Source organism: Cyanistes caeruleus, chromosome 14 (genome assembly GCF_971803275.1).
Source record: "Cyanistes caeruleus chromosome 14, bCyaCae1.hap1.1, whole genome shotgun sequence".
Taxonomy (NCBI): Eukaryota; Metazoa; Chordata; class Aves; order Passeriformes; family Paridae; genus Cyanistes; species Cyanistes caeruleus.
The window spans coordinates 13443260-13458647 of NC_141714.1; the positions used below are offsets into that span (position 1 = coordinate 13443260).

Below are 15388 nucleotides of genomic sequence, written 5' to 3' on the forward strand. Positions count from 1 at the left end.
TAGCACCTGATCTGCTTCTGTCTGAAATATACCTTTATTGTTGTCCCTTAAAAAGAAAACCAGTTAAATTATTTTGCCTTTCCACAAGGAAAAACAGCAAAAAAACCAAACAAAAAACCAAAAAAAACACCCCAACAAACAACAACAACCCACCAACCAAAAAGCAAGACTGTATCCAAGTCAGGAATTGTGTTTCCCAACTTCATCAGAATTCATGTGTTTTCAGCCACAAAAAACAGATTCATCCTCCTTTCAAGATAAATATGGCCATCACTATTGCAACTGGGCACATTTTTGCATACTTGAAATTTTTTTGAGGTGCTCAGTCATGTAAGATGCTGCACTCAGTACCAATTTAAAGAAACATTAGTTCCCAAATTACACTGTTGAAAAGCATCTCCTGAGACACCCTGGCATAGTACAAACTGTTATTGAAACTTGCAGCCTAACTAGAGGGTGAGCCTTTTGCCAGCAGACTGGCATTATAAACATCTGGGAGTGATGAGCAGTCACAGATTCCCAAAGACCTTGGCACATTTTTATGTGTTATAGCAGAAGAACCATCTCATCTGACCTTTAGTGTGTTTCCAGCCCTTCAGCCCCAGCCAGTCACCCCACACTGAGCCCACAGACCACCTTCATCTGCCAAAAGAAGGATTTAAACCAATGTCTGCTCACACTGGGAATGTGATGCACCATGTGATCTATGAATATCCCCTCCTCTGATTCAGCTTTTTAAAAAATGATACATCATTCCTTGCTTTGGGTCAAGAGGCAGAGGAGGTCCTAAAAACACCAGATACAAATTGCTCAGATGGACTCAGATCTTTAAGCACAACTGAAAAATCAAAAAAACCCAACATTTTAAAAATGAAGCAAAATTGAAACAAACAAAAATATCGAACCATGGGACTACTATGTCCAGTGGATTTACTTGCTGATTCCACAGATGATTTTTGCATATATGTAGCTTTACTCAAAGTACAGATTCTGATAGATGAATTTGTAGTTCTTCAGTTATGGAATTATTGTTTCTTTGGAGGAACTCAGGGCACAGAGGTGACATGAACCCCTCAAAATGTACACCCTGTGCACAGTGTGAGGCCTGCAAGAGTCACAGCAGCACAGCCAACGAGTCCTTCTCCAAACACCACCAATAATTTTCCCAGTGTCAATAAAAAAAAAATCATTTTTTGCTGACGTCAAAAGTAAATTAATGAACTTGCCACTCAATTAGAGGGGTCAGTAAACTGTGACATGTGACTCCCTCTCCATCTTTTAGCTTTTATTTAGACCATGATGAAGAATTCTTGACTTTCAACCAGATCTTCATTAAAAGAAAAACTCAATAAACACAAATATTTGAAGGAGAAAAGCATTAATCAGGCTATTGCGCTGTTTTAGTCGGTACAATTCCAGCTCTTCCATCAGAATAATCTAGCTGACATTTGGCCTTGTCATTTTTTCACCCTGGGACAGGATGAATGTCTTGTAAAACAGCATGTTTCTGCTATCCTTGCTTCAGTCAAGCATTCAACAGCACTCTCTTTGGAGGGATAAAAAAAAGAAAAAGTAGAGGGGAAAAGAAAAAAAAAAAAAAGTAAGTTTCTGCTACTAAAATGAGAGCTGGAAGCCCTAAAGCTTTTAGCAGATAGAAAACCCCGTGGGAAGGATGCTGTGTCAATCCAGCCCAGCTCACCCAGGGCCTGAGCCAAGGACAGGCCAGCCCTGCTGAAGGCTGAGCAGAGCTGTGCACAGTAAATATTGGTACTGCACACATGATATTTGTCAGCAGGACCATCCAAGCGTGCAGGCTGCTCATCAGGATGGGACAACAGCCACGTGGCCCTGTGCTGTCAGCAAAACCCCCACAGATGGGGATATCTGCCACCTGTGGAAGGGGTGTTTTGGAAGTCACTGGGGTATTTGAGAATGTGTGTCTCAGCAGAGGGATGAGCAGCCCGAGACACGGCAGTAAATGGAGCAGAGCAGCAGATGCAGGTGCTGGGATAGGGGCAGAGCAGTGATCACTGTGATAAAGAATGGGAATACATGCTCTTGTAAATATTTTAACTAGTGTTGGTCTGTCTCCCAGCACACACGTCAGTGAGCCTCAGCAGACTCTGATTGTTATTCCCAGCTTGGGAGCATCCCCCTTTCCAGCACACATCCTCATTTCTAAGGAACTTTCCCCAGGGAAATGAGCAGCAGGAACCAGGAGGGCAGTGCCCAAAGTGACCTTGTCTGGCCTCCCCCTCTGCCATTCACAGCCACCACCCTGACAGGGTGACCCACCCCTGGTACATGTTTGAGCCCCAAAATGAGCAGCCTCAGGGAGGGAGCTTGGACTGCTGGCACTCTCCTGAAATAAACCCAGGAGAAGACAGGGTGAGGGGAGGAAGGTCAGCAAAGGCTGAGCTGTAGGAACATTGCAGCACTGCGACCTCTAAGACATGGAATGCTTTTCTGGCCATTGGGAGCTGTTTAAAAGCAGAACAGGATGGAAGCTGCAACTCACAGGGTTTCAGAGCAGCTTCCAAAAATGCTCAAAAAGCAAGACAGAAAACAGAGGGGTCCCACTCTGTGCCCACACAGGGCATGGCCACCACACAAACACAGAGACCTCCCCTGCCCTGTGATGTGCATTCCAAATTCCCATTTGGAAGCAACTGTGCCTTTGTAACATGGAAAAAGGGGCTAGCAACAAACAGCCTTTCCACCTGGGAAAACACCCCACTATGGCCAGCTCAGAGGCAATAGTCAAGCCTACAATTTGATGATGAGAGCACTCAGAAAAAACCCTGCCAAGAGGATAAATCAGTGGCAAAGCAAGCTAGGAGTTTTTTAAGTTACAGATCTGGGTAAGTCAAGGGGAATACCATGCTGATTCTTCAGAAAGCACCTAGGTATGGCACAAATTGCTGGAAACCCACAAAGGGTCTGGCAGCAAATGGGCAGGGTGCAGGAAAACCTGGGGCTTCCCTGAGGGCTTAAACTACAAACTCCCTCTCCCCCTTAGAAATAGCCAAGGGACAGCTGAGAGCAAAACTAAGTGCAGGTTATTGCAGCAGGAGCAGCCAGGCAGGGGAGCTGTTTTACACACACAGACTTCCAGAGCCATCTTTATATATTTTTACTGCACACATCTATCCTTACATATCTCATGGGATGAGGCCAACTTCCCTTCCCAGGACAAACTATTTCTACTTTATTCTGCCAAAACCATCTGTTCCCAAGACAACTTTTGTTGCTGCCTAACACAGATATTTTGGAAGAGTAAATCTTCTCCTCAAACTCCCAACCCCTTCCCCAAGCTGCTGGATTGTTCAGAATGTTCTCTGGGTGCTTCAGCTACTAAAACAGATATCTTCCTCCCAGCAAAGCTTGTGAGAAGCTCAAGGGCACAGGTAAGCTGGACCAAACCACCTTTGCAAAGCCCCCACAATGCCTGCACCTCCTCTCCCCCAGCATTTGATAAAGCCCACACGTGGCACAGGAGCCTGTCCAGCATCCATGTTTTAATTTCAGGCTCCCTGGCAATCACCTCTTAGGTTCCAAGTGGCATCTGGAGTGAGCACACCTGAGCTGAGCTCATTAGTGGGTGGCTGGCTGGAGCATCAGCAAAGCACCAACCACGCCGGGCTCTTTCTCCTTTGGATGCCTGGTGCAGGATGACTGATCCCAGCAGGCTGCGAGCACATGTTTGCATCACAGAGCCTGGAAGACATTTGCACTGACTCATAATTTGGGGGGGAATACTATAATTCATTTGCAGACATGATTTGCCATTGGTGTGGCATAAATATGTGTGTGTCTATGTACAGAGCTCTATTTTTAGAGCTGCATGGCCAGGGTGCCGGCTCCACGGGTACTCCGTTGACAAACAGGATGCACTCTTCTCTGAGCTGGGAGGTTTTCAGTCCTCCCCCTTATTGTAAACATCATCTGCCTTCAAAACCCTTAATGTGTTGCAGATGTGACAAACAATAAAAGACCTATCATAAAAAAAAAAAGGCTGCCATCTCCGTGTTTCCCACTGGGCCAACATAATAATGAATTTATTAGCATATAGGGCTCACCAACATATGTTTATAGTCACTCACAAACTTTTGACTTGACAGTTTACAAGTATGTTTAAATCATTAAAGTTTAGGTTGACTGTCCAGTTATTACAGGCTCATTATAAATAGGAAACAAAGGTTACATTTTATACAACAGGCGATAAATCAAAACTAGTCTGTATTTTAGACTGACTTTTTTCCCCCTTTTTTGCTCTTTTTTCATCTCCTTATTTTCAAGACCTTCTGAGGGGACATCTTGGTGAGGCCAGTGCTCAGCAGATGTTTGCAGTTAGCTGACAGGACCCGTGGCACCCACACTGGGGAGCAGGAGAAATTCCCACTGCATCCGAGAGATGCAAAGACCTCAGAGGCAGCAAACTCTGCCAAGGTCTGTACTCAACCAACAGCCAAAATCAGCACCAGCCTGAGACGCTCACCTCTCCTCCTCCTCCTCAAGGCATCACCAAGTCCATCTGCAAGGCTTGGGAAAACCTTTGGAAGGGAGGAGTTTTCCACTGCCAATTTCCTCAAGCTGAACAAAGCAGCTGAGAAAAGGAGGGAAAAACCCCAAACTGTGTCCCCTGACTCGAGGGTCACCAGAAGGACTCAGAGATGCTCAGATGGGGGTTTGGGTTCGACCACTGCACTACAACAAAGCCTGCCATCCATGTTCCTGCCTTGACACTGCATCCAGCAGGGGATAAAACCAGGGGCTTGGTAACACAACCCCAGCCACTGCCAGTCCCTTCTGCCTCTATTACAGGGTAACCACCTTGGGAAGGAGAGAGATAAAGCCACATTAAATGTAAAAGTTCATTTTGTAAACTATTTCCAGATTTCAAAGCCTGGCTTCATTTCAAATCGGCATGCTACCCTAAAATTTAGAATTTGTGGAAGTGGGGGTGGAATGTGGAATGGTTTCTGGTCCCTTTTATTTCTTGCTATGTACATGTGATATGATGGAAAAAAAATTAATTGAAAAATACCCTTTCAAAGTAAAAAGAAATATCAGTCTCAAAAATGTTGAAAGTGAGTATTTCCACACCATCAGCAACTTTTCCTGGGCTGGTTTCCAACATAAAACTTGAGCAGAGTCACAGTTTATATCCAATACCAACCAAATAGGATTCTGTCACTGTCATATCAGCTTCACCTTTCTGCTCTAAAGCAAAACACAAAAAAAGAGTGTATGGCATGGAAGGAAGAAAGTCTCCCTGGCAGCACAGCTCGTGCCCACTGAGCTCAGACAGTGCCTTAAAGCCCTGCTGGACAAACTCCCCACTCTCAGCAGCCTGGAAGACTTTACCTGCCAGGAACCCCGTGCCCCAGAGACACAAGTGCTTTAAAGTGAATATTTAACATCCCCTAGCAAAGGCAGCAGCAAACACCCTCCAGCAGAGCAGCACAGGAGGACAAGCCCTCTCTCCCTGCTGCATGTTCCTGCTCCACAGCATCAAGAGGGGTCCAAGTTGCCAGAAGGGCAAGTTAGCAGGGAGATCAATACAGTGATTAAACCGGCCCAGAGAGGCAGAATAAGGCAGAAAGGATCATATATCCAACCTCAGAGATCACTGATGATAGTGTGGGGAGGCTTTAAGAGGAAATTAGAAACACATTAAAAATAGCATCAAGGTGTGACAAAGATCATGGAAAATGAAACACATATCTCTGCTCTCAGCACAGATAGAATCACCTGTATTTCTTAACCATAAACTTTGCTATTTAGTTCTTGGACGAAATTGTGTTTTATCCCTCTCAAAATTCTGTGTTTCTCTTTCAGACTTGGAGTGGAGGACTTGAAAAGTCTTTTCTTTCCCTTACTTAATATCTGAATATATGTATTTTATGCATTTTACATAATGTGTCAATAATCTTTGATATGAGACTGGCATTTAATATTTCAGCTCTCACTTCATTAAGGATATTTTAATTATCCCAGACCAATGGGAGGGAATTTATAAACATCTGTGCTTCGTTTAGGAGCCCAAATTTGCCTTTTAAACTTCAAAGCTGCAAAGCTGATTTTATCCAGGTTCAGTTGTCTGGTCTCTCAAAGAGCACCGTGCTGCACTGGAACCAGCATTAACTGGGCCAAGCCTCCAGCCCACAGACCAACATCCAGCACTGCTCATCCAGGCTGGACACAGCCTGGGCTTGCTCACACAAGCAGACCAGAGCTCCACAAGCTGCTGAGCTCCACAGGGTGGTCAGTGGGTCTAGGAGAAGCCCACAGCAGCAGCAGCACGTGTGACTGCCAAAGTCACAAATGGTCCTTTGCTTTCTCCTCCCAATGGGTGACCAGGGCCTACCTCATTAATAACATCAGGAGTGCCTCAGGGCTGTTTTCAGAGCAACCAAAGACATGACTCACACTGGCAAGCAAAGTAATTTTTAGGTTCTCAAGTACCTAAATCACTTCTGCAAAACGAGCCTGAGGTATTTGCAAAAAATCATTGGGGGTTTCTAAACCCTACATCAGAAATAACCTTCATTTGTTGCAGTCAGACAAGCCTTCTGCCTTTCTGATGCCCTCCAGGAAGCTCATCTCAAATCTCAGGATTGCAGGCAGCAGTGGGAAGGACAGAAGGGGGTGACCCTGGGACCTACATCAGATTTGCAACTTGCCTCAAATCTTCCCCAAAGGGCTGCCCTCAGTACACCCCTACAGAACCAGCCTGGAAAAGCAGAGGCATTTCCTCTCCAGCTGCTGCCTGGACTGGCACCATGGCCAGCCAGCACCACTCTGGGCATCTGCAGCCTCTGGGTGTGGAGGGCTCTGGGGGTGCCTGCAGAGAGTGAACCCAACCCCAGGGAGCAGCTCCCCACACCATCACCAAAACCTACAGCCACAGAGGGGCAGCTGCTGCAGTCCCACCATCCCCATCACCTGCTAAGAAGCGGAGCTGGTTCCTCACTCGCAGCTCTCCATCCCCAGAGCCTCTGCCGCACTCATCTTCATCGTCGCAGTCTCCGCTCTCCTCCTCATCCTCCTCCTCCTCCGCCGTTCTTCCTGGAGCTTTTCGACGGGGCAAAGTCATCCCTCTGAGCAGCTGAAAGACACGAGGGGCCACAGTCACTGAGCTGCTTCCCTCCAGCCTCCCTGCTGCTCCATCCTGGCCTCGCTGGGACACGATTCAGTGCAGCCAGGACATGGGACACGAGCCCAACACACTCCTTGTGCCAAAGCACCGAGCAGCTCAGGTTCATTCACAGACAAAGCTGCACACAAAACTTCAGTGGAAGAAACAAAAGGAGGAGGCAAAACCTCACTGAGTCATTCTGCCCTTTGGCTGCTGCCCATATGAGCCCTGCAAGAGCCCAATATCACCAAAGCTCTGGGGTCAGGACAAAACACATGTCCAAAGTTAGGCCAGACAGGGGAAAAAACAGTAGCAAGAGAAACCTCTGTTCAGGGAATCTCTCTACTTCCAGGGACTCTCTCCCATTTTAGACGTAACACATGAAAGGAAAAGGCAGATCTCTCAGGTCTGTATGGACTCCACAAACACAACCTAAAATCTCATTTCTCACTCTTGAAGCACAGAGGATGCTAGCAGAAGTTTTTGGGGTAGCCAAGTGACACAATGAAAGCATCTTTTAAAAGATGTTTTAAAGCTGAGTCCTGAGGAACAGTGAGAGTTTGCTCATCCCTGAGACAGGAATGCCTCCCCTGAGCACGAGGTCAGGAGCACTTTCCAGACACGGGTGGGAGCTCCCCACGCTCCCACCACAGCACACAGAGGGATTAGACACATTATAAACTATCAGCTTCCCCTCTTCACTGACTTTCCTGATTTTGCTTTTCTGAAAGCTGCCAGCTACTCCATCATAAACCCAGATCCCCTTTGAAAAAGTGTGAGTCAGCTAGTTAATATATGCTGAAAATTTCTGTCACTGCCACTCTGCTGTTAAAAGCTTCTTGAATTTAATCTCAGCACTGAGAAAAAAAAAATAAAAAGGATAAGTAACAGAGAAGATATTGCAAAATGAGAGCTTTCCACATGCTTCAGGGGTTTGGTTAGTTCCATCTCTTGCAGCAATATGCATGCCTTGCAAGGCATTTTTTAATATCTGGAATCTAGGTTATTTTTAAACTATTAAGCTAGCCTTAGAAAACAGTTCCTAAAATATTTATCTCCTGAAGTTTATACAGTCTTGGAGGAATGCCTTTGGCATCTGGCTCGCCCTGTCCACAGCAATGTCCACATACCTTAGTGTTTGTATTAGAGGAGCGTAACGTAATGAAAAACAAATGGCTCCATGTGAGAGCCCTTTGGGTTCCCCAGCTGCAGCAAACCCTGGCACGTGCCAAAGTCTGCCCGGTGTGAGAACCACGTTGGGTGAGTCCCACATCCATGGCAGGCAGCAAAATGCAGCTCATCTCCTCAGAACTCAGGGGATGTGCTTCCATGGCCTCCAACAGGCTTTGGCTCAGGCTGGTTAAGTTTGCTTTTCAGGAATTTCACTTTGTTTAGACATTTACAGGTCTCTCCCAGAATATGGTGCAACCGCAAAAAAATAACAAATAAAAAGGCAAGTGCAGCACCGGGGGTAACACAGGTGCCCAGGAACTGAGCATGCCAACCACACGAGCCTTTTCAACATCACTTGTACTTTGCTCCTCCAAACAAAGCCCCCAGCTAGCAGCAGTCCTCAGCTGAGGTGCAGTGAGGGTCTCCCATGCACAGCAGCTCATCAGCCCAAACCCCGTGCACCACTGCCAAAACCCGAGCACATCGAGCTGGAAGGGGCCACGACGGTTCAGCAGCAGGATGCTCTCTCCTCTGTGGGATCCTTGCTCCTCTGCATCCCAGGAACAGAGCAAGCCAGACAGGACCCCACCACGCAGCCCAGCTTTCATCACTTACCCAAAAAAAGCAGAGGAACTTTCTGGCAGAGAGAATTAAGTTTTGGGATATTTTCAGATTTAATAAGCTCGGTGGGGGGGCAAGGGAAAATCGGGATTTTTCAATTGTGTGTTTGCAAACATTAAAATAACTGAGCATTTCTTGTAGTACTACTTTTTTCCTTGGCATGCCATAAATTAGCAGCTTAATTTCTATGCCTTTGTAGCCACAATAAAACAGGAACTTTCTGAGAAACATCACGTGGGCCCCAACTTTGGATCAAGTGAACGTGACATCCCTTTGCCACACTGCTCTTTCCTTTGCCAGGAGAAAAGCTCCATCCTCAGGCACACCCTCCCCAGCTGCTGATAACTACAGAGAGGTTCAATTAAATTTTACATCTGCCTGTGGGAGAAATAGAGCCCATGACACAAAACCTACTGGAAGAGTTAGCAGGAGACCAGGCATGGGGTGGAAATCCCACTCCACTCCATTGGTACATCCAGAGCCAGGAATGCTGTGGGATGTCTCATCTTCATCCAGAGCAGCAGCCCTAGTCCCACTCATCAACCATTCCACAACCTCCCTGATGGTTTGCATGCTTTATGAAATTATATTTGGTGTACTGAACATAGATTCCCCATCCTTAAATAGCAAGCAGAGCTGACTGTACCCTAACATTACGGTTTATTCATGTCCTGTGGTTTAAAGCCCATGGCAAGAGGCAGGAAAATACACAGTCTGGTGATCACTAAAGTAGTATGTAACAGTGAGATAGCTTTAACTTAATCACAACTCACCCAGCTGTAAGAGTTTACTGTCATATCTGGTCTTTTTGTTAAACCATAATGGCAAAAATACACTGTAATGTAGCCGATGTAAACTGGAGCACTCTTGGTGGGAGGCCGGGCACACACAGGAGAGGGCTGAGGGGCTTTCCTCCCCCATCCACACCAAGGCAAGAAACTCCCTCTGCTCCTCACTACAAGTTCTAACAGATCAGCTGTCTGCCAGTTTTAGTTCCAGCCTGATCCATATTAAACTGTGGCCCTCTGGATGGGTGGGGTGGGCAGTGCCAGGGCGTGGGCAGGAGGGGCTCCGAGGGACACTGGGCAGTCACATCTGGTGTCCATGGACATCTTGGTTGTCTTGTGGTGTCCCTACAGCTTAAAACACGAGGCAGATGGGAACGGTGTGCAGAGTCTTCCTGCTAAGATAGCTCCCCAGGGCATTCCAGCATGATTTACACAATTATTCATAACTGTACAGTGACCAGACAAAAACAGATGCAGCAACACAGGGTAATGACTCAGCTTGTCTTGGACAGGCCACTGTATGCTGAAATCTTTTTAACTCCTCATTCTTTACAACCACTTTACTCAGAGCTCCCCAGCCCACCAAGCCACCTGGTCCTATTTTTCCAATTTTAAGATAAACAGTGGGAGCTGGAACATACTTTTTATCATTAATCTCCCATCTCTGAAAGGAGTTCAGCATCATGTTTCTTGGACTGAAGTTTAATAGCTGTTTTCTCCTTCTGGAAATAAGCCCACAGTATTGCAAATATCAATTTGAGCAATACCCAAAGTTGTGCCCACAAATTCAGATTAAATACTGTCAGCAAGCTACAGGCACTGTGCTCCTTTAGGGCAGAAATCATCCCTTTCAACACACTTCAAAAATATGTAAAGTAAAGAGAACAGCCAAAGAGATTATTAAGGGGAATAAAAGACTTTTAGAAAAACATTTAATTCCTTCATGAGTTTAGGGGAGAAGCCTGATTGATATTTGTAATCTTTTGGTGGACAGAGCTGTCATTTAATTTAGCTTGCATGACTGAAAGAATTTAACAAAAAGTGTTCCAGAGAGTTTCGCTGAAATTCTTCGCATGTTTTTAGTAAGCCTCTGGAATACGATCAAACCTAAAATGCTGGAGAGGATGGAGACTAAACTTACAGCTAAAATAATATTCAGAATTGTAATATATGCTTAATAATCAAGTATTCACATCCAGCAGAAAAAGTGCCTCAGTGCACAAATGACTCTGGAGCCCCAGCCATGTGTCCATGCGCTGCTTGGGACCAGGAAGGGAACCCTGGGAACTCATCCTAGCAGTGAAAACCAGCTCCTGGCTCTGCCAGAAACCTCCCAAAACTCAAGGAATTCCACCAAATCACAACTGCTTGCAAAGCTCAGGATGCCTTCCTTCAGGAGCCTCGTAAGGAAGAGTTTTGGAAGAGCAAAGGTGTTATTTTCCTTTTCATCACTCCAGTCACCCACTCCAGGCACACACAAGTACCTGGCACAGGTGCTGAGATACTTCTCACACAACTCCTGAGATTGCCAACAGATCAGCTTTTTCTATTTTAAATTCCATCCTGCTAAAAACATTGGGGTTTGGGGGGGTGAAAAAACTAGATCTTATATGGCCAATCCTGACCTTGAAATCTGCAATACCAAATAATTTATGTGTGGCTTTTGAATCAGGGCAGCATCATGGGAAATGTGCAGATTTTCACACGATACTGTTCCCTGTTAACAGCTCATTACAATGTACAGAAGTATATTCCCATTATGAAATACAGCTGGGGTTGTTTTGCTTACGAAGGTCATTATCTGATCACAGGCAGGAATCAGGGAAAGGAACCCATTTTATAAGGCTGAAGTTGTGGACTTTTTCAAAACTCATGTGTTTTGAATTTGGTGGCCTGATCATACACAAGCATGCAACAGCAGAATCGATTCTCTCCACTTCCTCTGCTTATTAGCCCTGGAAACAGCATGGAAAAAATTATCTTTTATTAGCAAATACTTTATTATTTAACCAACCCTCATGAGAGTGCTGGTGCCCTCCACACCCCATTTCTATTTCACAGCTCCCTTAGGTTTACCCACTCTGTGGAGAGGCGCCTTGGTGGCACAGGAGTGTGCACCAACACAAACTCAATGCAACATCAACAGCATCATTCTTTTTATTGCTTCTTTCCAAGCTCCAGAGAGCCTTCCCCCTCCTGGGCAGCAGCAAAATGCAACACACAGTACAGAAAAACTCAGTGATCCCTGGTACCAAGCACCAAACTCTATTTGAAAACAAGAATATTTAAAACTTTAAAACTATCTGTAAATACCAGGATCTGTACTTCTGTCTAGCAAGAGTGAACACACATGAGTGTGTGCACACCAGCTCCCCTGATCACAGTGCTGGCCCATGGACAGAAGAACCCATTTTGGGAGGAGAACATCTGAATTGTGGTTTCCTTATGATCCTTCCTCTTGGCTGCACCTTGGCAGCACAGACATGGCAGAGAAGAAACCTGTTCCTCATTGAACTCCTACTTCAAGCTCAGCAGAAAAAAGAATGATCACTAATCAAAAGTAAATAAAGTGAAAGCAGACTTTGGAGATGGAAAAGTAATTTTCAGTGCTTGGGAAAATGATGAGTTGGACATGGCCATTTTCTCAGCTGCTCTAAAGGCCAATCCTGCATTTCCCTGTGATGTCTCAAAGGAGACAGCATTTCTTCAGTTTGTGCTACTGAAGCTGAACTCAGCAGACCAAACCCCAGACAGCACCTCCTGCCTGCTCTGAGCAGCATGGGCAAGGCATGGCCCTGGAATTCCCTCCTCACACACTGATCTTGGGTCACTCCTGCTTTGTGGCTCCACACCAGTCCATGGTGATGGGTTACTAAAGTTGTAAACCAGAGTTCTGAGCTTATATTGTGGCTCCTTAGCCATAAAAATGTTTTAGTCTTTAATTCTAGCACTGAAAATACCTGGAACAGGAAAAGTCCCTGCCACACATCACTCAGGGTTTACCAGCACAGCAGGACCCACTTTACTGTCTTCACAGACTCCAGAGGAGATGCTCTTGGCTGCCTGTAAATCAGATTTCCTGGTCACTCTCCTGATAGCACAAAGGAGCTGGTGACAGCAGTGAATTATTGACCAAAGGGTGGCCCTGCTTTATGGATCATCAGCTTAATTCCAGATTAGCTATCCAAACTGACAACATCCCTATGGGTAAAGGAAGACAGATAAAGACTCCTAAGTGCTGGCAGTAATTAACACAAGTCTGCACTGGACAGTAAATCTCTTTTGGAAGCAGAAGGAGCTACCAAGGCATTATGGATTGCTCTGGTTGGGTGAGGGCAGGCTGATGCCTGGGACTGGATGCTCCAGTGGAGGTTAAGCCCTGGCTTGCACCATGGCAGGCACAGGGACCAGCTCCTGTCTGCTGTCCCCCAGGCAGGACAGGTGTCACTTCCCTGGCCTGAACAATGCTCATTCATCACCAGGCACACGTGAAAAAGAGATTACTCAGGCTTTACAATCAACTCATTCACCTTATATCCAGTTCCTTCCCCTTCCACCCCAGCTATTTATGGCTTGTTTTTGTGCAGCAGTAGGAAGGAACAGGACAGTGTGGGTGCCAAGCAGGGCTGAGGGGTCCAGCCCAGCCTGATTGGGCCCTGAGTAGTCCCTGTCTGCTTCTGGCTCATCCCCTGAGCCCTACATCAATGCCAATGCTGGAGAAACACTGCTTCCCTCTTCAGGATATTACAGCCCCTTCTCCTATTTTGCCTTTCCAAGCCTTAACTATCTCTGGCCCTTCTGCATCCCTTCCTACATCTGCTCCAATCAAACACAGACATCCCTCAAATTCAAAAAACCCAGTAATTAGACCAATCATCAAACATGTGGTTGGACCAGGCAGTAGGTGATGCCTTCAGCACTGTGCTGGAGTCTGCCTGGACCAATTCCTCTCAGGATCAGAAAGACTTCCATGAGCTTCCCTACCACTTCCCTAGAAGCAACATAGGAATGCAGCTGTTTACTGCAAACACCCCCTTCCAGCTCTTCTTCACTCTGCCTGGGCTGATCAGGCACATTAGCTACCCACACCTGTCAAGTGGAGTAGTTAATGTGCCTGATCAGCCCAGCCAAAGTCTTTTGCAAAGATGCTCCCTTTCTTGCTACCTGCAAGGGCTGTCTTGTCCCCTTTCCACACTCTTCTTCCTCTAGCATCATATCCCTGCTCCTTCTCCCCACAAAGTTTCTCAGTCTCCTACCAGTTCCCCAGCTGCCTTCCCCTCTCCTTTCCACTTGCTCTGCATCACTAGAAATGGGAACCTGGACCAATTTCTCCACCTCTCAAGCAGCCACCCCTCGGGGCATTGGCAGCTGAGCGAAGGAGGGGTGTGGGAGCCTACATGGGCCAGGACCCATCACTGCTATGATGCATATTTTCCAGATTTTGTTTAGTTTTGTTGGAGCAGAACCCTGCTCTTCTATCCAAACACCACTCAGGAAGGCCCAGAGAGCACGTCACCAGAAGATGAAACATGAGACAACAAGCAAAGTAGGAGCACAAGAAACAAGACAAAACGGGCAGAAGTGGAGCCATCAAGCACCTCATTGCCATGGCATCCTTCAGACATCTCAGCAGGGATGGAAGGTGCCTGGATGCGAGAGCACCTAGAAAGACGTGCAGGTCTCACACCACCTCAAGCCATTTGCTATAACACCCCCGTGCTTCTGTAGAGGGGATCAGGTTCTGTAGAGCTGACTCAGGCACGGGGTGCAGCAGCCAGGGGTTCCCACAGCCTCCTCCTGCCCTGCCCAGCCCAGCCCAGCCTGTTGGAGCAGCTGGGAGATTTCCTCTTGGCTCAGGCTCTGGCACACGAGGCTCTCCGGCTGTCGGCGACGTCTGCAGGGCTGCCTGCGAGACAAACACCTCGTCCTTGGCACCAGGTAGGAAACAGCAAGCTGAGACCTGGGCCGGAAGGATTTCTTTTCTTCCTCTTCTCCTTCTGCAACACAAACCCCTGTCCCAGCTGCTTTCCTTTTCCCCTAAAAGCTCCTGGTGGAGAGGCACTCCTCAAATCATGTATTTTTGTGCACAGTGCTGTGTTGCACAGAGGTTCCTGCCACAACCCCAGCTTGAGCCACCCTGGCTGCTTCCTGCCCTCCTGGGGGCTGCTCATTCCAAGCTTCACTTTGGCATTCACTTCCCTTCAAGGCTCTGGAAGCCCAAAAAGCAGCTACAAACAGTTCTGACAGATGTCCCCTGGACCACAGAACTTCACAGGGCACTGAACAGCTGCCTTATAAGCCAGTTATCTCCCATCAGACAAGACAACCCCAGCATGGGGTTAATTATCAAGCTGTTGATTTCAGCAGACACTTAAATCAGGCAGGGGGAGGAGAATTCAATGGCAAATGCCCCCAAACCTGTTATCTGGGCAGGATCAAGCAGCTGGTCTCTGATTAATGGCTGATGGCTGGACTGGCTCCTGGGCAAGGTCTCAGCTCTCCTCTGTGTTCAGAGCATGGACGCTGCTTGCAAAAACCAAAACAAACTCCAGGGACACAACTTTTCCAATGTCAATATTGGCACCTAGGATGGGTCTACCAACAGGATAAGGAACCAAGCATCCAGGATAAGGAACCAAGCACCCAGGATAAGGAACCAAGCATC

General features: G+C 46.8%; 1 protein-coding gene across 2 annotated transcripts in view; it reads right to left on the bottom strand.

Moving 5' to 3' along the window:
• The window catches only part of GPC3 (glypican 3), a 141527-nt gene that overhangs the window by 19724 nt on the left and 106415 nt on the right, over nt 1-15388 (bottom strand). For both annotated transcript variants that reach the window (XM_086850026.1, XM_086850025.1), the window contains one exon: nt 6949-7111. In XM_086850026.1, the coding sequence (XP_086706152.1) occupies nt 6949-7111 (163 nt within the window). The remainder of the gene's footprint in view (nt 1-6948; nt 7112-15388) is intronic.